This window comes from Calonectris borealis, chromosome 26, assembly GCF_964195595.1.
Source record: "Calonectris borealis chromosome 26, bCalBor7.hap1.2, whole genome shotgun sequence".
Classification (NCBI taxonomy): Eukaryota; Metazoa; Chordata; class Aves; order Procellariiformes; family Procellariidae; genus Calonectris; species Calonectris borealis.
The window spans coordinates 875,654-902,262 of NC_134337.1; the positions used below are offsets into that span (position 1 = coordinate 875,654).

At 46.7% G+C, this 26,609-nt stretch overlaps 1 protein-coding gene across 1 annotated transcript; it reads right to left on the bottom strand.

Moving 5' to 3' along the window:
* Positions 1–7,536: 7,536 nt before the first annotated feature.
* LOC142093084 (membrane-anchored junction protein-like) lies at positions 7,537–25,507 on the bottom strand. Its single transcript, XM_075173960.1, has 10 exons — positions 25,312–25,507; positions 21,113–21,158; positions 20,782–20,800; positions 20,360–20,434; positions 18,158–18,283; positions 16,783–16,823; positions 15,848–15,957; positions 11,862–11,916; positions 8,033–8,105; positions 7,537–7,649 (listed from the first exon to the last, which is right to left on the bottom strand). The coding sequence occupies exons 1-10, from the start codon at positions 25,410–25,412 to the stop codon at positions 7,537–7,539; spliced, it is 759 nt and encodes a 252-aa protein (XP_075030061.1). The 5' UTR covers positions 25,413–25,507.
* Positions 25,508–26,609: the final 1,102 nt, after the last annotated feature.

Consider the following 26,609-nt stretch of genomic DNA (forward strand, 5'->3'; position numbering starts at 1 on the left):
TCTTTTGAAATTTTGGATTGTTCACACAACACCGTTGACATTGTCCTACAGTTATATCAGCTAATTTTTGCATTTTTGGTCCTATAGCATCTCTTTTAACACTTGCTACTAAAGCATCTGCTCCCGTGTGTGACTCATTATGCGTTTTCTTCATTATCTCTTGTACCATTGGAGCGGTAATTAAAACCTGCCCATCACTAGTTACCCACCAACCTTCCTTTGACTTTGTGCTTTCTAAATATTTAGCGAGGAAATATTCCTCCTCAGAATATTTCGGGGGTTCCCACTGAGTTTTTCTTGGAGGGCTTAATGCTCCTAGTAGTTGTCTTCTCATTGCAATCTTTTTAGCTGTTTCATCTGCTTTCCGATTTCTTTTGACTACTTCTGTTTGTCCTTTTTGGTGGGCTTTGCGATGTATAATTGCAACTTCTTTTGGCTTTTGGACAGCTTGTAACAATTTCAAAATTTCTGATCCATATTTAATAGGAGTCCCTTGTGAAGACAATAGTCCATGTTCTTTCCAAATGGCTTCATGCACATGGACTACTCCAAATGCCTATTTAGAATCTGTATATATATGTACTTTCTTGTCTTTAGATAGCTCTAATGCTTGGGTTAGAGCAATGATTTCTGCTTTCTGGGCAGAAGTATTTGGAGGTAATATTCAGGCTTCAATTTCGTCCCGCAGGGTTACCACAGCGTACCCAGCTTTTCGCTCTCCATTAACCATAAAACTACTCCCATTTGTAAAGAGTTCAATTTCTGGATCCGTTAGTGGCACATCCTTTAAATTAGGTCAGCTAGAGTATACTTGTTCCAGTTCTCCTCTTTCATCTATCGGTATTAAAATGGTGGGATTCAAAGTTGAAGACATTTTCAAAGTTACATCATCCTGTTCAATCAGCACCACTCGATATTGAACCAATCGACCAGGAGAAATCAGTGATACCCCTTTTGTTCGAGGACGGCAACCACTGCAGGTGGTACAAAAGGTGTAATAGGTTGTCTCAAAGTTAATTTCCGAGCTGCTTTAAGTAATAGCACCACCACAGCTACTGCTCTCAGGCATGCTGGCTATCCTTTACTTACTTCATCCAGCTGTTCGGAAAAATAGGCTACTGGCCTTTTCCGATTTCCCAAAGTCTGGGGCAGGACTCTCAGTGCCACATGTTGTCTTTCATGGACGTAGAGTGTAAAGTCAAGTCCGGTAAACCCAGGGCAGGGGCTCTCATCAACTCAGTTTTAACAGAGTCGAACGCCTTTCTGCATTCTGCTGTCCGCTCCAGAGTTTCTCCAGGTTCTTTAATAGCAGCATATCAATCAAACTGAAATTGGGTGTCCACAGCCTGCACCATCTGGCCATTCCTAAAAACCCTCACAATTCTTTTTTTTGATCGAGGGGGAGCTATTTGACAAACAGCTGCTTTTCATTCTGCTCCCAATTCTCTTTTTCCTTAAGAATTAAAAACCCCAAGTACGTTCAGTCCTTGCTCCGAGCAAGATGTCATCCACATATTGCAACAAAGCGGTGGAAGGATTCTTACCTTGCCCATCTTCCGGTTCTTTAGCAAGTACATTACAGTGTCGGGCTGTTCTTGAATCCTTGTGGTAACACAGTCCAGCAAAGCTGTATTTTCCTCCTGGTGCTAGGGCTCTCCCATTCAAAGGCAAATATTTTCTGACTTTCTTCTTCTAAGGGAATGCAAAAGAATGCGTCTTTTAAATCCAATACAGTAAAATATACCTTATTCTCAGGAATAGCAGAGAGTAAGGTATATGGATTAGGTACCACAGGATGCATGTCAACCGTAATCTTATTAATTTCTCCCAAATCTTGTACCAGTCGATATTCTTGGGTTCAGGGCTTCTTAACCGGTAAGATGGGAGTATTATCATAGCATATTGTCTTTTCCTTACCAGCTGAGCTCCCAGATCCAACTCTATTTTTACCGGAATGGCGTTCTTGGCTCATCCTGGTTTCTTAGAAGCCCATACCAGGGGTATCACAGCGTCCAGCGTTTCTTCTGGGATCCCGGTCTTTTTCCCTCCTGAGTCAGCAGACACAATTGGGCCTTCCATGCAGTCTCCTCAGGCACATGTAGCTGAGCAGACTTATCAGAGAACGTTAGTTGAGCCTTTAATTTACACAGTAAGTTGCATCCCAATAATGGCAGAGGGCATTCTGGCATTCATGAATAGAAATTCATGAGTCAATGTAGTTTTTCCAATTGTGCATTCCATAGGTTTTAAAAATGGCCTAAGGGCTTGTTTTCCCGTGACCCCAACAATTGGCATGTAAGTTTTACTTTAGGGGTCCTTTTACAACTAGTTACTACTGAGTGTGTTGCTCCACTACCTACTAAGAAATCTCTAACTTCATTCCCCAGCTTTACTGGAACCAGGGGATCAGCTGGGGAGATCTTAATACTCTCCCCCGGTCCTCTTCATTCAGAGTCAGAGGTTCCCAACACAATCAGGTTAGCAACTTTCTCTTGCCTTCCTTTCTCTGTAGATTCAACAAACAGTTTTTCCCTCCGGGACATTCATTTTTCCAATGTCTCTGCTTTTTACAAAAGGCACACTGGTTAGGGCGCGAAGGGGCACGGTTTGAGGGATTCTGTCCTCGCCCTACCCTGTTCCATCCGCTTCCTCCTCTCTCTGACTGAATTTTCAGTGATTGCAGCTGCTAGCAATGCGGCTTGTAATTTTATTCCTTTCTGGGTTTTTTTAAGTTTTTATCGTTTTTCTTTTTTTTTTTTAATCATCTCTATTATTGTATACTTTGTACTCTATTTCAATTCTGTGATGCAGATATTTCCCCAGCTCCTTCTACTCGCTGCAGTTTCTTTCTAATATCAGAGGCCGATTGTCTCATACATCTACTAGCCTCATCCTCTGGATCTAAATCCATCCATCTATGAGCAGTTTTACAGCATCTTTCATAAAAGGCCGAGGGGTTCTCCTCTGACCCCTGCCTGATTTCATGTTTACACATCTTCAGCCTCCCCACAGTCCTTAACACATTCCTTTCCTTTTTCACATCTCTCACAACAATTCTGTTTCCTTCTTTTCCCATTAGCACTTCCTGCTAACGTACACATTCCACTTGCATCATTCATCATCAGTTTACATTTCTTTTGCCACTCAGGATGTTGCCTCAGAGTAAGGAACGTGTCACCATACAATACCTCATCTCATTTTCCTTCCCTCCTTAGAAACAGCATTAATTGCAATAAAGTATTATAGTTCAAAGTTCCATTCATGGGTCACTTCTCTCCGTCTTCTAGTTTATATAATGGCCACCATTGATTACAATACTTAATCAAATCATGCCTTTTTGTGGTCTCTCCAGGGGATCCTGCAATTTGTTTCCAATGTGTTAAAATGCAACCCAAAGGTGATTTTCTTAAAATTCCCCCACCCGTAGACGATCTGCCACCCATTTTACAAACAGGAAACCACACAAACAAACAAACTTTTTGCACAAACCACCACCGCAAATATTCAATCACTATGACAACAGACAATACCTTTACACAAAACAATCCAAGGGGACTCGAACCCCTGTGTCACTCTCAGCAGACAGACAAATATTTATAATAGTTACCGCGGGCTTATTCAGATTTTACCTTAAGCGGGGACTCTAACCCCTTCCAAACGAAGCGGGGACTCGAATCCCTTTTGAACCAAGTGGGGACTCGAACCCCTTCCCAGGTTCCCAACCCAACCCTGCAGAGCTTTCGCTGTGACTTACAGGCAGGTAACCAAATTCCTGAAAGAATGCCGTAATACTCACAATTAGTGGTCTTTGCTCAGGGGCTCTTCGGTCCGGGGATCGGGAGAAATCCTCTCCAAGAATCCCTCGGTGCCGGCTGAGGTTCCGCGATCCCAGGATCCATCGAGGCTCAAGAGCGATGTCCCATCTGGGTCACCAAAACTGTTACCGTAAGTCGGTGAAATAAGAACTCTCCAAGACTCAATTTTGGAGTTTTAGAAAACAGGCATTCTTTAATGCGGCGCCGGGCGCACAGGGTATCGCTCCCCTAGTGTGCGCACCAAATCACTCAACCATAGAAGTTACACACAATTAGAATATACATATTCATTACATTTCCGATTAATAATCCAAATATTCATGTTATTTCCCGGAATTCATTAACATATGCAAAAGTCTTCCATGTATGCGCCTTTATATCCATAGGTGGTCTTCCAGGGTCCTCTGGTGGTCATCAATAGTCTTCCTCACAGTGTCCTTTAGTTGAACTCAGTCTTCACGCATGCTCAGTTTTAATCCTTGGCTTAATTAGCACAATTCTCATTAGCACAAACTAGCTTAGGCTGGCACAACCCCCTTATCTATTCTACTCAAGATACAAGGTTGGCTTCCTCATCTATTTTACGCAGAATACGAAGTTTCAAGGCCTTTTTATCTACTGAATGTCCGGCCTGTCTATTCATAAAGCATTCCTACCCCATGTACATCGTTTCAACCACGGAATCGTATGTCTCTTCGCTGTTCCTTTGCAATTGGTATCAGTGCCACAGCGGGATTTAAACGCCAAGAAACTGCCCCTGCCTGCGGGTTTCTTAGCATTACGCGTTATTAGGTAATTATTAAATAACAATTACATTATCAATAATGCTTAGCAAAATACTAATAATGCTTAAATTGTTGAATTATTAAAATCAGCAGGCTTATTTCCAGCGGCTGTGGCAGCGAGCGCAGCTCAGGCAGTCGGAGCCTGGCCCAGCCAGCCGGGACCCTCCAGGGCTGCTCTGGGCACGCGGGTCCCCCCCTCGCTCAGTGGCCACCCCCATGACATGGGACCGATGGAGCTGATCCACGAGGTCAGCTGTGATAAAGCCTCCTCCTCCTGCTGAAGAGAGCTGAGCGATGCGAATCTGCTCTGGGTAGCAATTAGACCCGTTATGTTTCTCCTTCCAGGGTTCATCTGGCTTAATTTTGTAACTCCTCAGTAAAATGAGGAATGTGCTGTTCCCACCACAGTTAGCAGCTCTGCGCCCCCATTAAACCCCAGCACAGATGATCCATCAGCAGAAGACTCTTCGTTCTGACAACAGGAGGATGGCAGCAAGCTACAGCACACCCTGCACGTCACTGCTCTTCCCGAGAGCCCACCAGCACGGGAGCCCATGATGCTCAGAAACCGAAAAACAGAAACACAAACTCTCATGTTTCTGTTTTGAAGGAAAATATGGGGAAGGAGGGAGGGGTAGGGCTGTCGCTGTGGATGTGCTTCCTCCTCCTCAGGAGTCCTTCTCCTCCTTAGGATGCCTCCTCCCCCTTCTCCTCCTCCTTAGGAGTTCTCCTCCTTAGGAGTCCTCCTCCTCCTCCTCTTAAGGAGTCCTCGCCCTCCTTCTTCTCCTCCTGAGCTCTTTTTCTCAGTAGTACTCCTCCTCAGGAGTCCTCCTCCTCCTCCTTCTCCTCCTTTATAGGAGTCCTGCTCCTTCTCCTCCTCCTCCTTTATAGGAGTCCTTCTCAGAAGTTTTCTTCCTATTCAGGAGTTCCCCTCCTCCCCGGACAACTCCTTCTACAGAGTTCTCCTCCTCAGGAGTCCTGCTCCTCTTCAGGAGTCCTCCTCCTCTTCCTCCTCAGGAGTCATCCTATTTTTCTTCCTCTTCCTCCTAAGGAGTCCTCTTCTTCCTCCTCCTTCTCCTCCTATTCAGGAGTCTTCCTTCTCCACCTCCTTCTCCTCCTCAGGAGTCCATCTCTTCCTCCTCAGGATTCCTCCTTCACCTCCTCAGGAGTCCTCCCCCTTCTCCTCCCCCTTCTCCTCCCCCTTCTCCTCCCCCTTCTCCTCCCCCTTCTCCTCCCCCTTCTCCTCCTCCTCAGGAGTCCTCTTCCTTCTCTTCCTCCTCAGGAGTCCTCCTTCACCTCCTCAGGAGTCCTCCTCCTTCTCTTCCTCCTCAGGAGTCCTCCTCTTTCTCCTCCTCCTTCTCTTCCTCCTCAGGAGTCGTCCTCCTCCTCCTCCTCCTCCTCCTTCTCCTTCTTCTCAGGAATCCTCCTTCTCCTGCTCCTCAGGATGTCTCCTACAGAGTTTTCCTCCTCAGGACTCCTGCTCCTCCTCAGAAATCCTCCTTTTCTTCCTCCTCCTCAGGAGTCCTTTTCCTCCTTCACCTCCTCCTCAGGAGTCTACCTCTTCCTGCTAAGGAATTCTCCTCCTCCTCAGGAGTCCTCCTCCTCGTCCTCATGAGTGTTCCTTCTACTCTACAGGAATCCTCCTCCTTAGGAGTCTTCCTCTTCCTCCTACTCAGGATTCCTCCTTGTCGAGATTGTCCTCTTCTTCCTCCTCCTTCTCCTAAAGAGTCATCTTCTTCTTCCTCCTCCTCCTCCTCAGGAGTCCTCCTCCTCCTTCTCTTCCTCAGGAATCCTCCTCCTTCTACTCAGGACTCCTTCTTCTACAGACTTCTCCTCCTCAGGAGTCCTCCTCCTCCTCCTCCGTCTCTTCCTACTCAGAGTCCTCTTCTTCCTGCTAAGGAAACCTCCTCCTCGAGAGGAGGACTCCTCCTCTTCGGGTGTCTTTCTGCTCTTCCTCGTACAGAGTTCTCCTCTTCAGGAGTCCTGCTCCTCCTTAGGAGTCCTCCTTCTCTTCCTCCTCCTCAGAAGTCCTTTTCCTCCTCCTTCACTTCCTCCTCAGGAGTCCACCTCCTTTTCCTCCTCAGGAGTATTCCTCTTGCTCATGAGTCCTCCTCCTCCTCTTCCCCTTAAGGAGTCCTCCCATCCTCCTCCTCAGCAACCCTCCTCCTCAGCAACCCTCCTCTAGAGTCCTCTTTCTCTTCCTCATGAGTCCCTCTCCTCCTATGGAGTCCTCCTCCTCCTCTTAAGGAGTCTTCCCCATCCTCCTCCTCCTTCTCTATAGGAGTCCCTTTCCTCAGGTGTTCTTCTCCTCCTCTTCAGTGATCCTCCTTCTCAGAAATCCTCCTCTTCCTCCTCAGGAGTTCTCCTCTTCCTCCCCCTCCTCCTTCTCCTCAGGAATCATCATCATCTTTCTCCTCCTCCTCCACCTCCTCCTCAGAACTCCTTATCTTCTTACTCCTCAGGAGTCCTCCTCCTCCTCCTCCTCAGGAGTCCTCCACCTTCTCACGTGGTCTCCTCCTCCTCCTCTTTAGGAATATTCCTCCTTCTCTTCCTCCTCTTCAAGAGTCCTCCTCCTCTTCCTCAGGAATCCTCCTCGTCCTCTTCAGGAATCCTCCTCTTCTTCCTCTCAAGAGTCCTCCTCCTCTTCCTCCTCTCCTCAAGAGTCCTCCTCCCCTTCCTCCTCTTCAGGAGTCCTCCTTCTCCTTCTCCTCCTCCTCCTTACCACCAGACAAAAGGACATCTGCGAATGTTCCTTTGCCTTGGGAGACTTTGGTTTAACCACAGAAAAGAGGTATCCATTCTTCAAGATAATGTAGAACCTGAACTGCCAGAATCAGGCACAGTCTCTGACACAGGCTGGGCCATAGCCAGAACTGCATCTGCTCACAACTGCAGTATTAGTACCTTCTCCAGAACTTTGAGAGACCTCTTCCTTCTCACTCCATGTTTCCTTTGTTGTCCATTTGGTCCATTTGCTGCAGTAGCTGCATTGCACCCTCAGCCTGACTGGTTGCTGTTCTTTGTTCAAGGTTATATCCCACAGGTCCCCCTGTAAGAAACAGCAGCAAGAACAGAAACACAAGCTCACTCTCTCCACACTCCCTGCATACCCAACGGCAGACCCTGAAACGGAGAGATGGGTCCAGACTCTGACTGACGGGACACCTGGGAGCTTTCAAAGAATCAGTGCAGACTGATTTGGAGGTTCCCATCTCATAATCCAGCTCTGAAAGAGCTACGCAGCCTAGCTCTGTGGGTGGGAAGTCGTTATGCAGGAAGAGAGTCTCGGCCAAAATCATCGGTGACCTAACCTCACGTGCTGGGAAATACCAAACACGATTTTTAAAGGAAAACTAATACCAATGTAATCCTTGCAGCTTTTGATTTAATATGACCAATTGGAATGAAACGATCCAGGAATTCCTTCCTTACAGAAACTCACTTGGTTACAGCCCATAGTAAGGGCTGCTGGACTAAACTCACACTTACTTTCTTTGGAGGAATTCTGTGTAGGAGACCAGCTGGAAGCTAACACCAAGGCTCACTTGTAACCCCTGGAACAAAGAACTGTTTTCTCAGAGGGTGCAGACAAGGACAGGAGACAAAACCTGATAAGGGAGCAGGGGGTGGAAATCCCCCGAGCCTGTCTGAGGAACTTCTCAGACACTTGCAGGAATGGGGGATGAATCCCAGGAAGGCTCTGGTGAGATAAAGGAATGCAACAAAAGACATTATTCACCCTCTGTAGAGAGTTAACTGGGCCTGGCCTTGGGGGAAGAAACATGCTGAGTAAGATAAGCACCAAGAGAACAAAGACTGCCAGAAAGTACTTGAACTATGGGTGAACTATCCTAATTAGCATGTTAACCACCCGTGGACTGTCGTGGTTTAACCTGGCAGGCAGCCAAATACCACGCAGCCGCTCACTCACTCCCCCCGCCCCCCCAGTGGGACCGGGAGAGAATCGGAAGGGTAAGAGTGAGAAAAACTCGTGGGTTGAGATAAAGACAGTTTAATAGAACAGAAAAGGGAGAATAATGATAATAAATAATGATAGCATATACAAAATGAGTGATGCACAATGCAATTGCTCACCACCCGCGCTGACCGATAACCAAGTAGCGATCGGCACTTCCTGGATCACGCCTACCGTTCATATACTGAGCATGACGTCACATGGTATGGAATACCCCATCGGCCAGCTGGGCTGGCTGTCCTGATTATGTTCCCTCCCATCTTGTGCACCTAGCTCAGTCAGTAGGCACGGGAGCTGTCCTTGGACTAGGAGGGCACTCAGCAACAACTGAAAACATCAGTGTGTTATCAACATTCTCCTCATACTAAATCCAAAACACAGCACTAGGAAGAAATTTAACCCTATCCCTGCCGAAACTAGGACAGTATCCACCCCTTATTCCATACCATTTACGTTATGCTTAGGTCTCACATTTTTCGATACCTTTCAATTAATCACCACTATCTTTTTTATATATATACATATATAATACATATACATACATATATACATATAATACATATACATACATATATATATACATAAATATATATAAATGTCCATTGAGTTCTTTTAGTCCACAACTTTGGGCTCCATCTGTCATAACAGTCTTTCAGGGCCAGAAAGATGGTGTGTGGTGTTGGGCTGTTGCATCCTGAAGCCAGTTCTCATTTCGGTACTGCTGCACTCGTCCAGTTCTATCATCGTTGCACTTTGCTCAGTTTCGTCAGAGTTAACCACCCACCAGCAGGAAAAGCCCCCTACCCAACAAAGCCCCTTCCTCACTGAATATGCGCAGTAAAAAGAAAGGACACTGCAACTTTAAGTGAAGAGGCGGCACACAAGAACCAATGGAAGCAAACTACGGAACTGCCACCGCAGCAGAGGGGCAGTTTGTAGTGAACGGTGGACATAAAAGGGGAAGGCAAAGTGCCAGGGGGTGGGGGAACTTCTGGACGAGTGCTCCTACAGACCAGTGACCTCCCGTTGGCGGGACCAATGCTGGAACCCGGACCGGTGATCGATCTCTCCCCGTCTCTCTCTCTCTCCCCCCCCACCTCTTGCTCTCCTCTTCTCTCCTTCTTTTATTCTTCTACCTTTTCTAGTAAGTAACGCAAGGCATAAACCCCTTCAGCTGTGGCGAGCAATAAGTTTTTCTGCTACCCAATTATTTACCAATGAGCCTAGCTATACGGTGATGTAGTGGATACAGTTTGTTAGGATTTGTTGCTTAAAAGTTAGGTAACTAGCAGGTGTTGTGTCTGTAGGTATGCAGATAAACTGTGTACCTTGGAAGCATTGTTAAGAAAGGAACAGGGAAGAGACATGAGATTCTGTGGTTGAAATGATGTAGATGGGTTAGGAATGCTTTATGAGTAGATAGGCCGCGCATTCGGTAAATAAAAGAACCTTGAAACTTGGTACTCTACGTAAATTAGACAGAGAAGCTAACCTTGTAGGGTAGATAGGGAAGGTAGACTGGAATAAGCCAGCTTGTTACAAGTGAAAAACATGTAAACCAAGCCAAGGCATAGACGGAGCATGCGTAAAGACTGAGTTCAACCTCAGAGGGCACTGTGATGAAGACTATCGACGACCACCAGAGGACCCGAAAGACCACCGAAGGGCGCATGCGTCAGAGACTTTTGCATATGTTAATGAATTCCGGGAAATGACATGAATATTTAGATTATTCCTCAGAAATGTAATGAATATGTATATTCTAATTGTATTTAACCCCTGTGGTTACGTGATTTGGCACACACGCTAGGTGGAGCGACCCCCTGTGCGTCCAGCGCTGCAATAAAGAATACCTGCTTTCTAAAACTCCAAATTGAGTCTTAGAGAGTTTGTTAGGAACGTCTTCGTTTCAATGGAATAAAAGTCTTTGTTTATGTATAGACCTGGAGTGTCGTTTCACCTTAATCCACACCGAGGGAATTTACGAATCTGAGTCACCTCTCCCTCCGCACAGGCGGGACGTGACATTCTGAAAGGAAAAGTTTTGGGCTTACAAGAAGATGAGGGCTGTTTCACTACAGCAGTTTATCTGTGCAGGCTGAAGGTAACCATGCAACTAGGAGCACCTGAAATTGCAGGCCATTGTATATGCAGTGAATCCCTGCAGAGCAAATATGCTGGGATTGGCCCTTTGAAACCAGTTCTACAGGAGCAAGAAGTATGCCCTGGCCATCTGAGATTGCAAGCAAGCCCACAGACCACATTTGCGTAAAGGCTCAGCCAGTTGCGGAGAGGTCCAAAAGGTTCCTGAAATGGGGGCAGCATGTCATCATGCAGAAACAGGCAGAAATCCAGGTATGATGCAACTGTTCACCTCCCAAGGAACAGGGGGAGAAGAAGCTGTTCCTTTTATACTACCAGGCAACTTCTTCTGTGGACAATCCCAAGAGGAATGAGTTTGCCTCCTTGGAAAATACTCTCTCCTAAGAGTTGGAGAGGGAAAAAGGCCAGGAAGGCGCTAGGGTGGCAGGGATTTGAACTAAACTTAGAACGGGTATCAGTATCCAGAAAACGGATGAAATGCACTGGGACATTTGGGAGGATGGGCAACAGCCGGGAGGAGGAGAACAGGGGCGTTAGGGAAGAACCTGTGAGCTAAAGGGTCTGCCGAACAGCAGCTCTGTCAGAGCAGCCTTTTAGTCTGTGGGCTAAAAGAGAAAGAATCTTCCACTCCTGCAAGGTCTTTGGAGAACAGTGGGTTTAGAAAGCAACTGCCAATCCCTCTGGAATGATCCTGTCGTAAATCTGCCTCCCGATGCCATAGTGAGAAAAGTCATGACGCTGTTCAAAGAAGAGAGAGGTGCCTGCAAGGCCATCTGCACAGAGGAAGGACACTGGTGGGGGGTGGCAGGTACTCACACCGAAGCCAGTGTCAAGGTGTCAGCACCCACTGTTGGCCCTCCATGGAGTTCTGCACGAAGGGGCATCTGAGGTAAAAGAGGACTGGAGTCTTGAAGACAAGGCAAGGGCATCCTTCAGGCTCATCTCTGAGAGGCCACGCTCACCCCTAGAGTTTGTAGCTTGACAGTCAGAAAAGCTTGTGTCGTCTCCCTCTAAAGCTCATCCCTTGGCTAAGTTTGATGAGCAGGAATCAAAAATGTCTCCATGCAGGTGATGCAGGTGAAAAGGGAAAAAAAATACCTGAAGGCAGTTTTATGCTTGCCACTTTAAGAATCCAGGACTAAACAGATGCTCTCGTCTCCTTCTGAATATTCTGTAGCTTACTGTTTCAAATCCATGCTTTGCTTTACTCATATGGTGAACACACTCAGCTCCAGTTCTAAAAATAAGTGAAATAAGTAAGAACTGAGCTTACAAAAAGTCACAAAAAGGAAGCAACCTTGTAAATGGCTACTCCAAGTATTTCATTAGAAATCAGGATTTTAGTACCTCTAGCCAACAAGATCTATACCCTTAATCTATATTCAGACTCATGTTTCAAAGTATCACTTAAAAAACAAAAATATGCACTCATTCCAGTATTAGGCTTTCTGCTTTTCTAGAAAAATCAACAAGCAGTTAAAGAGAAAAAAAAGCGTTACATAACACGGAAAGGGGGATGAGCAGCAAGCTGAGCGAGCTTGCAAATCCTACATGGTTACTGACATAAAGAGACGGGCAGGTAGCAAAGAACCATAGAAAGATCTTACAAGAGTGGGTCATTGTCGCAAAATAGTAGTTTTGAGGCCGCTTAAAGAATCACTGGCAAAGGTATCAGCAAAAGTGATTTTAATAGGAATTTGTAAAAGCGCAAGTTAACAGAATTTGATGGCAAGGTTCACTCTATTACTCATTACATGGATTAAGTGTACACAGGGAAAATCGTGTCAGAATTGTATTGGAATGATTTATAGAAAGACCGAGGACAAAAGGCTAAGGGAGACCCTCCTGTTGAGTCACGAGGTTCAGAGAAGACCCGGCTGGATCCAACCTTAATCTCAGACTTGGACAATGGCTGGTGTCTAATACAAAAAGGGTAAGGAGACCCTCCCGTTGAGTCACGAGGTTCAGAAGAGATCCAACTGGACCCAGTCTTAGTCTCAGACTTGGACAACGGTTTATGTCTAATACAGAAAGGGATAGGAAGGACCTCCCATTGGGTCACGAGGTTCAGAGTAGGCGCCTTTGCTTTCTAAACTCCTCCTCAGAGAGGAGCCTAGGTGCGGCTGGATCTACCCCTAGTCTCAGACCTGGGCAACGGATTTATACCTAGGGGTTACGTGTGTTTAGCAGCAATTTAAAGTTTTGAGGTAAATCATAAGATTCTAACAATATTTAATCATTAATCAATTTGGCAGCTATAGAGTAAGGTAGTCAAGTTTACTACAAATACTAAAACAACTTAACTACAGATTATACTTATCATTGATTATACACATAAACACACAAAAGATCTAGATCAATTTATATATATATATATATGAATATGGTACCAAAGCTAGATAAGTTTACAAGGGTATACCTGTTAAAAATCCGCCTCAAGTCTCGTGAAATAGTCACGTTAAATGCCTTGGCATTTCTCAACAGGCGAAGGGTTGAGCCCCGAGGAGTGTCTTGGCCGAGGAGTGTTTCAGCCCAGGTCTCAGTGATCCTCCGAATCGCACAAACTCAAGAGTTTGCGAACTCTGAGAGGCGTCCCACTCAGAGGGAGGTTCTGGGTGCAGCCCGCTGCGGTCCAGGAGAGCTGAGATGGTCTCACTAAGGACCACTGTTTAGAGTTCGTCAGATGACTGGCTTTAGTCATCCGTGACAATTCCCAAGATCTCATCAACAATGGTGCCATTCCCCTCAAATTACAACTCAGAGAAGTGTGTCAGGGAAGTGATGGATTATCCCCAACCTTGTCCCCCACCTGGGTTAGGTAACGAAAGTTCTGGGACGGCCAGTGCTGTTCCTCACTCCTGCCGTGCAGGAGTTCTTGGAGCAGTCAAGGGACACTTCACTGCCCAACTCGTTACAGGGGGGCCAAAGTTTATCAGGAGTTCCTGAGGTCGTAGAGTGACACTGGGAAAAAAAAAGGGGGGGCAGGAAGGAACGCACCACCACGGTCACGGAGCAATAAAATGGCAGAGGAAACTCTGTACAGAGAGGTACAGAGTGGGGATGCACGTGGGGAAAAACAATCCTGGCTTCACACACAAAATAGTGCTCTTTGAGCTGACCAGTACCACTGGGCAGTGACACCTGGAGATTCTGATAGCTCAACACTCAACAGCACCCCAAGAAAACCCAAATCCAAATCCTCCATGAGGAATTATGAGCAAAAGAGCTTGTCCAAAAAGAAAAAAAGATCAAGAGGTGGTCTGATTACAGTAGACAAACTCCTTCCTGGGGGCGGGAGGGGGGGAATGCTCAGACTGAATGAGGTCTTCAGTCTAACAGAGTACTGGGAAAAAAAGGACAGAAGGCTTGAAGTTGATGCCTCACCAATTTAATTTTGAAATCAAGAACACACTTTAAAATGATTAACTGTTTTAATCTTTTCTGGAATAGCGTAACTGCTGGGGCAAGATACAGGACTAAGAGAGAACTGCCAGATTGCATCATGAAATAACCCTTTCTGGCCTTGTATTGTATGAATCTACAACTCATGTCTTGGCTAAAAGAGATTAGAAAGCATTTGAGATCCTGGTCTCATTCTTCACTCATTTCCAGCAGTTTTAGACTGGAAACTGATGGGAGGCGGGGTGGCAGGGTGAAAGGACTACATTTGTATGAGCAGGAAAAGAACGGGCTTCAGCCTTCTCCCGTTACAATCTCTGCATGAAATACATTTGGGAATTGGGTAGAATATAAGGCAACAAGGGAGATGAATTGACATGGTCTGCACATTGCCATAGGAGGGGAAAGGTGAGCATAAACACTTCCGATCACAACGCTGCATCTGGGACTGGCTGCCACGGACTTGTGAATATTAAGTACAACACAAATTTTCTTTTTTTAAAAGCTACACTCTATGAAAGAAAGACGACTGCTAGACTGTTACTAATATTGGGCCTGCCTCTGAAAGGCAGTCAAGAACGAAGCTTGAAGTTCGCCATCACGAGCTAGCGTTGCACCCTCGTGCTGAAGGCGGCCAACAACATCCTGAGCTGCATTAGGAAGAGTTTTGCCAGCAGCTCGAGGGAGGTGATCCTTCCCCTCTGCTTCAGGGCTGCTGAGGCCAGACTGCGAGCTCTGTCCAGACTGGGCTCCCCAGGACAAGACTGGGGAGAGTCCAGCAAAGGGCCACAAAGATGATGAAGGGACTGGAGCACTTTTCGTATGCAGAGAGGCTTTGAGAGCTGGGACTGCTGAGCCTGGAGAAGGCTCAGGGGGGATCTTATCAATGTACACCTGATGGGAGGGAATGAAGAAGAGGGAGCCGGGTTCTCCTCAGCAGTGCCTTCTGGCGGGACAAGAGTCAAAGGGCACAAATTGCAAGACACGAAATTATATCTGAACATAAGAAGAAACTTTTTGACTACAGCTGTGGTCAAGCACTACAACCAGTTGCCCACTGAAGTTGTGGCGTCTCCACCCTTGGAGTCCACTCAAAACCTGAGGGGACACATCCTGGGCAACCTGCTCTGGGTGAGCCTGCTTGAGGAGGAGGGGTTGGCCTTGATGATATCAAAGGTCCCGTCCAACCTCAATGATTCTGTGAAATCCAGAGATAGAGATCTACTTTGGAATCACCGCGAGAAGTTTAGTTAGCAAACAAACTGACGGGAAAGATGCGTGATAATCCTCATGTGCACACACAACGTGCAATTCCATGAGACTTAAAAGCACTTTGAAAACAGCAAGCTCAAATGTGTTTTGCTGTCAGCCTCAAGCTGAGAGGCAGCATTCATCAGCCGACTCAGAGGAACAGGCTGGGAGGCAGCTAGAAAACTGTTCCCAGTTCTTCCCTTGTCATCCCCGGCTCACGTCTGCAAGTCAGTGCACTGCTTTGTCTAGTTGCCGAGTTCTCACCCTGCTGTGATTCGACAGATAATGTTAACACGAAGGCGTTAAACAGGAAGACCTCTAGTTAATGGCATGGGAACCTGAAAGTATATGACTTTTCTCCAAATATGGGCAATGCTGCTTAGATTCTGTCACCTACGGAAGAGAAGGAAGAAGAAAAATGGGGCAAAGGATCACTCAGGAATGAAATATGAGGAAGGTACAAGAGACATTAAAAATATTGGTATGTGCCCTGGAAGACTATTTTGTCGTCAGCTGACCTGTCCACACCCGACTGTGGGCATGAGGTCCCTGGTCCGACTTCCACTCTTCTCCTCTTCACTGTCTCTTCCACTGCAGCACCTTCTGACACTTCAGTTCTTCTCTTGACCTTCAAAACATTGCAAGCTTGGCATTGATAAAGTTTGATTTTAACTTTGCTATTTTAGAATAAAATTCAGAGTTAATATACATTCATAAAAAAATATACACTCATACTTTTCATACAATTCGCAAAATTGTTCATGTTTATACAATGAAAACCAAAAAATGATTCGGGAATAAAAGATTAGCTTCCTTATTCAAACTGAGAGGCCACCTAGAGAATTATGCTCAACAGTTTTAAACAAAAACCACTGCTTTCCAGCACATCCTATTTGCTCCATCTTCAGAGGAGAGCCTCTGAATGTAACTAGCAGGAATGTAATGCTAGCAGAGATAGAAAAATTCTTTTGGGGAATTTGGACAGGACATCTTCACTAATTCACTCCATCTTCAGACACTTACCGTATTGAAAACAAACCTATCCTGAGCTCTCATTAAACAAAAACTTTCCTAAGAAGCTTAACTTTGTTGTTTATCACATATACAGCACCTAGGAAACTACTTAATTATTCAGAAATATCAATCTCATACAGACTTTCACAGTGAAGAAACCATTGGACAGCTCAGCTCAGACTTGTAGAAAATAGATCTAACTGAAGCCAGCGGGGCTCGCAGGTCCTGAGGCAGGGCTTCCTTCAAAGTCTGCTGGAATTGACAGGAAGATTTCTCTCAACTTGGATGGTTCTAGGTGAGAATTCCGTGCCACTTTACACTGCCTGACTGACACCTAGAAATAGCAGAACTGTAGCATTGCCCATATATATATCCTGCTTCTCCAGATTATTTAGAATTAAAAAAAAAACAAAACCAACAACAAAACAAAACCACACACACACCTTTCAAGCTCATAACTGGCCTTGTTTACATCTTTACCTGTAACAGACGTATTATAAAATCTGGTGAATATTTAGACTGGACTTTCTTTAACCAACTTAAAAGTAGATTTTTGCATTGCACCTCACTTTTTGAGGACAAGATAAACTACTTAGAAACAATGCTGGACTTGCAAATGATATGTTGGAACTGAAAAACAGCAAATACAGCTCTTTCAGAACTAGAATTCCTGGCTATGAATACCACGTCGATGGGATGGGGACAATTGCTTTTCTTGAGGAAGTTGAAGGAGTCTTCAGAAGATAAGAAGGAAGTGAAGAACTGTTAGCATCACTCTGTGTTTTGGGCACCAGGTGGAAGATGCAAGGACATCTGGAGCACAGCCTCCAGAGAACATTGGCCAGCTAACCTCTGATCCATACGTATTTTCCTGAAGAAAAATCCCTGCCAACGGAAACTGGAAACATCAGTGCCTGAAAGCAACAGCACGTTATGCTGCGCATAATTTTAGAATAGAAACGCCGTACAACTATCTGGGGAGGGTAATTAAATACTGGAGCAAGGTGTACAGGGCAGTGAGTGAATTCTCCACATTTAGAAGTTTTTACATCCAAACATGGTATGTTTGATAGGGGATGCTACACGCAAACAAACGGGTGAGATTAAGAAACGACTAGTTGTCTATTTTATAAAGAAGACCAGATTACCTACTAAGCAGTCTTAAGAAAAACAGCAACTTTTCTCAGGGACCAATAATCAGAACAGGAAATAGTCAGAATAAACACGCGGTTTTCACAACAGAGGAGGTTAAATGTAGAGTCCCACAGAGGTCTCAGCTGGGGCCTGAGGCTGTTCAGGGAATTCACAGAAAACCCGGAAAATGACACACTAGTGAGGTGACAACATTTGCTAATTACACAAAAGACATTATTACCATTATTACTATCATTATTTAGAAAAGCAAATGCATTCTTTCATTAGGAAAATAGAAACAAAGAGTGTGAAGTTGAATGTCAACAAACGTAGTCAAGCACGAGGAAGAAAAACATGCGTTCCATATACATGTGCTGGCTCCAGCCTAGCTACTGACATTAAAGAACGAAGGTTGGGAGCCACTGGGCATTGCTTCATAAAAATACTAGCTGAAGAATCAGCAATGGTTGAAAAGGCAAAGAGAGATTCAGGAAATTTTAGAAAAGCAATACAGGACAAAAGAGAACACCTTGTTGTGCCCTATTTCAAATCCACAGCCATACTGCACGCAGTTTTGCTCCCTCTAATTCAAAGACACAGCAGGTGAAGGGAAAGGGAAAAGCAAGACATAGATCATAGATGTTTCCAGAAATTATCCAAACATAACCATAGCGACTTACCACAAGATACGTTTTGCTGAAAGGAGTGGAGTTCTAGATACACAGTGCAAATGTAGGGATAAGGCACAAAATGGACATTCTCATGTTTGAATCTCATCTTTGATACTCTCTCCCATTTACTCAAACCTGAGAACAGCGATAGGACTCAAGAACACAGCACTAACATTTCAAAGGAGCAGCAGTCCTGACAATGTCTTCTTGTAAGGCTTCAGCAGTCATACCAACTGAACATACGGATAAGGGAGCAATCTGTCAATATGAACTTTGTGAAAAACCACTAGTAACATATGACAAGAAACATTCAGCCAGGTGACTCCCACAGCGGGTGATGAACTAAGAGTTATGCTACAGCCCGACACACAGATTGCAGGACAACTCATCACGCCAGGCCTCTGAACTTGCAGTTCGCATCAAGGCCCAGTGCTGGCTGAGCATGTGGATGGACTTCCAAGTCCTAGAAATAGACCTTCGTGAATCAAACACTCCTCAAGCACACAGGCAAAACTGGCAAACCAAGCAGAGGCTTCGTTTGTTTGGGTGCTTCCTGTCTGACGATGCTCTTGGCTACTTTCTCTTCCTGGCAGGAACAGGAGAGAGTTGCTATCGTACATACCAGCCTCTGACAGAGAAAGAGGATGACCTCCTTCTCGCCTGTTATTACGAGCTGTGGCAATAATGCAGCCTTCCAAGACTGGAAGGGAATGCCTTGGAGGCGGAAACACGTGGGTGTTCATTACTCCTGGGCACCCAGAACCACAGGAGGTGATGCCAGAGGGCCTGATCTGATTCACAAATTGACACACCTTACGACAGAAAAGGCTTCTCATTCAACTAACTTACTTTTCTCTTCAACAAGAGCCTCAGGAGAGTTACTTCTTAACCCTTTACACTACAGCAACTACAATAGGAACAATAATTAACGGTTACCATTTCTTTAATTTAATGATTGTCAATTCAAACCAATAAGCTGCAGAATATGCAGCAGACACGGCTAAGTTCTGTCCAGTTGCACAAGCAAGAAGAAAGAGATGAAGGCTAGCCGGGCCCTTGATGCACTCTGATGAAAAAACATCTAGAGGGAGGAGGAGCCTGTAGTAAAGCTGCTGGCCAGAATAATCCAGCCTCAAACGTCTCAGCACGTACATACCAAAAGTGAAATCCCCAGGAAACTACACTCAACAAAGCCTGTGCATGCCAATATTCGAATATTAGCTCCATATGCCTATGCTGTGCAATGGCACAAAGCTTTTACAGCGCTGCCTTTTGACAGCAGGCCAGACTGACGGCAGCTAAACGCCCCTGTAAACTCTAGGGAAGAAGGAAAAACTCTGGTGATTGGTCTCAAAGGAGTAAGGGGGATGAGCAAAATAAGGCGAATACTGTGTGGAGGACATTTGCTTCACTTTTATTTCCAGACTTCAAAGACTACATTGAAGAGGGGACCAGGATAACTGGGTGACAGTCCTGCAGGCTTTGTGTGTCCAAAAGCCTGTCTGGTCTTCCAACTATCTCAGCCCAACTACTTCTCCCCATAAAACTCACTCTGTGAGGTGCTTTTTGCTCCTCTCAGCCATCTATGTTGGTGCGTAAGCATATACTCACATTTGCTCCCACCCAAGAAACAACTCTTATACTCAACATCCCTCCAGGCAACGTAAGATTTCATGGGAACACTATCCTGTTCTCTCAAGTTCAAGCTCAAACTTCTTCCTGTACAGACTGAAGACGGCCTTGCAGGTACAATCCATCCCCAGAGGCTCATGGATATGACTTAATCCTAATGTACCTTAGAAGAAAACTCCTGCAGTCTTCTCTACTAGTGGGCCACTGTTGCTGAGCCTGTAAGGAGCGTTTTATGTTGTATTAACCTTTTTAAGCAGTGCACTAGCTTTGCTTGCAATCGCATTAGGTGGGCTTCCTGTGATTTTATATATACACGTTCATTTTCTCTGGCTAAATCTGATTTGGAATGCAGGGGTGTTCATCTGAAAACACTGCAAAACACTCTTTTCACATCAGTTCTCTCTCTGGTGAAAGCAACAACTGAGGAGGATCTTCAGCTAAAGTAAAACTGCAAAGCTTAAAGGTGTCATACTCCAGCTAAAGATCTGCACGCTGCTGGACATGAATGTTGAATTAAGCCATGCCCAACAGATACAAGTCATTGAATCTTTTCTTTTATGAGTAGGAAAGAAAGGATACACGGAAAGATAGTGAAGCGGTCTGTAGAAAATGAATGTAAATCATCAAAATTTCCAAGGATTACTTGAACGCTTCCTGGAGAGGCCAAAAAAAGAAATGAAGGAAGAATATTAACACTATAGCCACAATTCCACTGTCAAGGACAGTTTCAAGGCTTTGGAAAAAATTAAAATTACTTTACAGTTTGCTTGAATCATGGAAGAGCAGGTTGGTCACAAAGTAATGGCATCATTAAAAGAACATCCACTGGTTCCACTAGCTCCACAGCTATAAGGAAAGCATGTGCAATTTAGCATTAGATTAGCCTCTGTCAAGCTAGCTCACCAGTACTGCCATGGCTCCTGAAAAAATAAGAGGGTTTGACAGCTGGTCAAGCCTGAGAAGTTAAAAGCAGTGGTCAGGCCTGGGGCTGAAAGAGAAACCATGGGATTCAGAATGAATCTGAACAGGAATCAGAAAGGAACGGGGTGCAACTAGCTTGACAAAGAGGGGTTTTCATTTGTCCAATTTTAACAGTCAATAGCTTCTTGGAAATATTTCAAATAAAGGCGTTACTCGTCTACGCTAATTCTGCCTGTTGATGACATCTTTCATTTACGTCTTTTTTTTCACCCTCGTACTCTCCAGAGAAGTTCCCCATTTCTCACACTTGAAATGTTGCATTTGACAAAATGTCCTCAGTCCCGTAACAAACACAAGATTTGCTCAGCCTAACATTCAGCTAAGGTCCCGTGGAGCTGCTTCATCTCCTACCTCTAACTCCTTGACAGCACTTCCAGTGTGGTCGAGATCAGGAGTGCTGTGAAACAGAGAGAGCTAGCCCCACACCAATCAAAAAGCAATGGAGGTACATTCATTGCAAGAGTTTAAACAGCAACAGAACATCATTCCCATTGCACAGACAAAATACTTAGCAGGCAGGTGAATTCCGAATTTATTGTACGTAAAAAACATCCATTATTCCACAAGGACTGTTTCTTGTGAATTTTCTGCCCATTTATATTTTGTGTGTCTGAGGATACAATGGATGAGAGATCAGATGTTTTCAGTCGATCCTCAGTAACACCTAGGATTGGTTTTTTGACAAGGTGCCCGCAAACCAGCACCTTTGTCTTCCAACCTATCGCGATTCTGCTCAAGGGCCTAGAAGGCGGCACCGGCAGGACACGTCTCTTAATGCCCTCCACGGTGCAAACCTGCAGAGGAACGGGCCTTCGCAGCACTGGAGTCAGGCCCTGTGGTGCTGGGAGTTGTGTACTGCCCGCATCAAACTTTGTTCCCAAATATTAACTACATCTTTTGTAAGCCATCTTCTTAAAAGTTGTTTGCTGCTAGGTATCGGCCAACAATAAAATGCACAGGGAGAGAGAACATCTTAAAGAAAAAGACGTCTGGTATATGGTCTGGTAGGCAGCCATTCTCATATCCTCCACATTCCAGGTCCCCAGCCAGAACCTGGTTAGAGATGAGGACCCTCCTTCCTCTTTAGAAAGGCGCTCTCCTTGCCTGATACAGAACAAGTTAATGAAAGGAATTACACAGCACGCCGCAGCAGCAGGACAGATATCACCCACTCAAGACTTACGCTGTGGTCATGAAGTCTTCATGAAGCAGCAGGGAAACTAAAGGACGATTCAGGAAGGGACTTTGCCGTGGTGACGAGGAAACAAGGGTGGAAAGAATGGAAGAAAGCAAGGCACCATCCAGGGTTTCATGACAAGGATGTCAGACCTGCTATCTTACTGTGGGGGATTCACCGGTTGGGTTGGGGGGGGCTTGGGGAGGACGGGGTGATTATTTTCTTTTAAGCCTGGAGTGTAGCGATGCAAAAACAGAGTCATCTTTGAGTTGTTAAAGAAGGGAAAAACCTTCATTGCTACCTGGTTTTCCCTGGGGATTCCAGAGACCTTCAGTGAAGATGACCTCACTCTAGCAAAAGCCTGCACACATGTGTAGATCATCAGCTCTATGATCAGCTGGGATCAGCTCTTGCAACTCTTTCAATGTTCTTTTGGGAACCTGTCCTCAGATCAGTCACCACCTTATTGTGGGGCAGGGAACAGGATTTTCACTTCCCAAATCCGCAGGCTGACTGATAGCACTGCTTTGGGCATAAGGCTATGTAAGCACTTAGGACTTACTCCTTTACTCTCTCTTACGAATTGGGAGTGAATCCACATGCTTTGAATAAGTATGCCCTATTCACCACAACCATGACACAACGGGGAAGAGTTTCACGAGTTGCGCTGTAAAAGGAGTTGCTTTTGCTATGTTTGACCATGTTGATGTGAAGACTGACTTGATGAGCTCACTACCAATTCCAGAAGTTATTATGAAACACAAAAGGTGCTGCAAAAGTCTCACGTCCTCCTCCCTCAAGTGTAACAATGAATTGCAAGAACTGATGTTGCAATGCACACACACCGTGAGACACGCAGGGGCAATGACAGACTGCCAAACTCAAACAAATGTAGTGCTCTCTTTACCATCAGGGGATCACACACCTGCAGGCTGTTCAGAAACGTGCGCACACTACTGGCAGTGCCTTCCAAAGGGATTACGCTGAGGGAAAGAGCTTAGTCACAGACAAGAGCAGCATTTCAAGGATCTTCTGAACGCCACACGACACCACAAGACAGACAACACAGCTTCCTCTCCAAAATCAACACAGAGAACAAAACAAGGAGGAGGGTTAATCCTCCTGGATCTGACACTATTCCAGCAAAATGCTAATAAGCAAAGCTAAAGAAACAATTGCATTTCAATTCACCCCAAAATAAAGTCATGCAACAGAATTTCAAAGAGCCAGCCTACTTCTACAAAGGAAAAGGGAGACCAGCGTTGCACGAGATTTAACGTAGCTTCACATCTGGAGACTGCCTAATTGGCATGATGTTCATAGCACACTCCCTTCAATTCTTCTGCAGCTAACAACAGTCACTTCCAGAGTAAACCCAGGCTCTGGCAATGTCTGTGCACATCTGATTGCAAAAAGAAATCCACTCACACTCATGAAACCACTCTACTGGCAGATGCTTGAGTCATTCTCTATGGCATTTTAGCTCTGCTGCAACCTCACTGGCATGAAAACAGTGTTTTCGGGATGGCACAATGCTGTCCTGTTTCTCTGATGCAGGGATACTTGCTGACTCAAAAGGATCTCAGTCTTGGTTTCTGCATGGTCACCACCACCTGAAAAGAGATTTAACCTCAACAGCTTATAAGGCTTTCCAAAAGCCTTTCAGGGCATCGACCCTGAACTGCTGTCTGCTGATGATCACAGCCTTGAAGGATGTACACAGGGAGCCAGATTATGCAGAGCCACTGCTTTGGTTTTTTTTAATTAATATTTATGAATACTGTCATTATTAATTATTTATCACAGGCTGAGACAGCTCAGACCAAGTCTGAGCTCTACAGAACACTCCTTCAGCAGGACACAATCTATAAGCACCTGGTCTGGACTACTACCCTTAAACCTGAGCAGCTCCATCTCCTTTTGCCAGAGTAGCACAAACTTCTGTGATTACTATAGCCCACAGCCTCCAGGATTCGACTCCTCTCTCAAACTAAAAGCTCCAGAGCTCCTTGAGTGAGCTGGTCAAGGTTCTGCCCACTCGCAAAAGCACTTGCCCATCATCTCTGCGTGTCTGACCAGCAGACACAAGCAGATTCTTCCAGGACAATACCCTCAGGGAAAGTCTCTTTTTCACCTCTAGAAGATCATCCTCCTTTCTTGTTTGGCATCTTCCCCACCTGACCAGACTACTCAGGACCCTGTGCTTCAGTTACTTTGCTGGCTACTAACTAGAACTTCCTATTTGAGGCTTACCACACAACCGTTACCTCCCACAACCCTCCTACTCATTGTCCCCTGCACACCCAAAGGCTCTTTTCCTTTCTCTTCCTTGCATGCCTGCGGGACCACAGACTAAAATACTCTCCCTTCATTCTCATTTCTCAGGCTTGACACTACAGTGCCTTCTAGAAACTGAGAGAAGCAGTCATCCTGAAAGTCCTGCTCAGCCCCTCCGCCTGCAGCAGAGGCACGGTGTTGTTTCAAAACAACAGGACAGGTTTGTCACAAACACATCTGAAATAGGAGTGGCAGCGGAAAGGGAACCTTGAGAGAAAAAATCCCGAGAGCACAACAAACATCTACTGCCAGCAGCCAGTGGGAGCTTCCAAAGCCTCTTCCTACACCCACACTTGAGCGCCAGATTGCAAGGCCAGCGAAAGGCACATTGCTAACAGCAGACAGCCCAAGAAATAAGTACATATGTTGAGTACAGAGCTCCAAGGCTGTACTGGTTTTGGCTGGGATAGTCAATTTTCTCCATAGTAGCTAGTATGGGGCTATGTTTTGGATTTGTGCTGGAAACAGTGTTGGTAACACAGGGATGTTTTCGTTCCTGCTGAGCAGGGCTTACACAGAGCCAAGGCCTTTTCTGCTCCTCACCCCACCCCACCAGCGAGCAGGCTGAGGGTGCACAAGGAGTTGGGAGGGGACACGGCTGGGGCAGCTGACCCCAACTGACCAAAGGGATATTCCATGCCATATGATGTCATGCTCAGCAATAAAACCGGGGGAAGAAGAATCACAGAACCATTAAGGTTAAACCACTACAAAGGGTCTAGAGCTTCTCAGTTAAACACTTACAAAATCTGAAAATGCTGTCAGTAAAAACAGCTTCTTTTTCCACTGAAGCACAAAATCCACACGTGGCAGTGAAATAGGGGCATTTTTTACAGCTCAAATTACTCTCTTACGCCAATGCTCGGCCTGTGCAAGTGCAATAGCAACAGCAACTTTTAAGTGTTCACTTTCACGGCCAGTGAAAGAAGGCAAGAAACGAGGAGCCCCCAAGATCTGAATTTAGGGTCTCGTATTAACCCTCTGCTACCTGCAGTCATCAAACTGCAGGTTGACTTTTCAGCTTTAACGTGCTTACCTGTTGAAGTTGCCATACCGGCTTTTAAATTTGTACACCAGCCTGCCTGCATGAAGAAACCTCGTTTCAAGCAACGGACAGGTAAATGGTTTCAACAACATCTTTCTTTCTCCCTGAATGCCAGCCTAGGGAAGCAGGAGAGTCAAAGGTAAATTACTAAACCCCTTCACCACATCTCATTCTGTCATACGAGAAGAAAGGCTTACGTGCAGTTTTTGCTCGAGAGGACATTTGCAGAGAGAAGAGATTTCCTACCAGCGTCTCCTACCATCAGAGAATCGCTGATTCAAGTGCCCATTCCAAGACAGCAGGGTATTTTGGGGCAGGATCAGAGGACAGGCTCCGGGCTGATGGCGGCCCCGCCTTCAGCTGCCCTGCTCCGGAAATGTCACTACCCACGCCCCTGAAGCTCTGCAGGCCTCTCGCCCCGGGGCTGGCAGGAGAGCCCGGGCAGGACCTGCCGCAGCCCCTGACCGACACAGGCTGTGAGGGTCAGCCCGGTGCTGTGGGTCCCGGCAGCCCCTGCGGGCACAGCACTCGGTTCTCTCCACACCCGCACGTCTCCCCGGTGCCCCCGCCGCCGCCCGACAGCCACCAGCGGCAGGCAGTCCCCTGCTGCCCCGCAGCCCCGGGGGCGGGCGGGAGGGGCCGGGGCTGGCCGGGCCTGCCGGGGGAAGGCCGCGCCCCGCCGCGGACGCCGGCCCAGCGCCCCGGCCTGCCGAGAGGGGAGACGACGACGCCTCCTCAGCCCCGCTGCCGGCCTGCGAGGCCTCCGGGCAGCCCCGGCGCTGGCGACCACCGGGCAGCCCACCGCCCCACTGGAGGGGAGGCGCCCCCGCCACGGCCCCCGGCCCCGCCGCCCGCCCTTGCCTCAGGCGGGGCCGGGCCGGGGCTGCGGCCGCAGCGGAGCCGAGCCCAGCCGAGCCGAGCAGCACAAGCGGCGCCGGCAGAGGGCCGCGCCCCCCAGCGGCGCGGAGGTCCGCGCCCCGCCGCTGGGCGAGGGGCCGGTGCCCGCCCGGGGCGGGGGGTCCCAGCGGCGGTGCCCGAGCGGGGGCGGCTGCAGGCGAGGCCGGGCTCTCCTCGGGCTGCTGGCGGTGACGAGGGGCTGGCGGGCAGGACTGCGCTGCCAGGGTGGGCTGGCAGCCCTGCGTGCCCGCGTCCTCCCACTGGGCACAGCCCTGCCGCTGGTTTGGGGGAAAGCCCCCCCGACTGGCATGTTCGTGCCTTGAGCTGATCGGGTGGGTCCGAGCGCGACCGGCTCCTGGCTGTGTGCACCGGGACGTGGCCAGGCTCTGACC

Coding starts and splice junctions, on each gene's coding strand:
- LOC142093084 (XM_075173960.1), bottom strand. CDS start 25,412: ATGTTGTTGAAACCATTTACCTGTCCGTTGCTTGAAACGAGGTTTCTT. Junction 18,284..20,359: donor CCGCTTCACTATCTTTCCGT/GTATCCTTTCTT, acceptor CGCTGTTCTCAG/GTTTGAGTAAATGGGAGAGA. Junction 7,650..8,032: donor CTGTAACCAAGTGAGTTTCT/GTAAGGAAGGAA, acceptor TGTTTCTTACAG/GGGGACCTGTGGGATATAAC.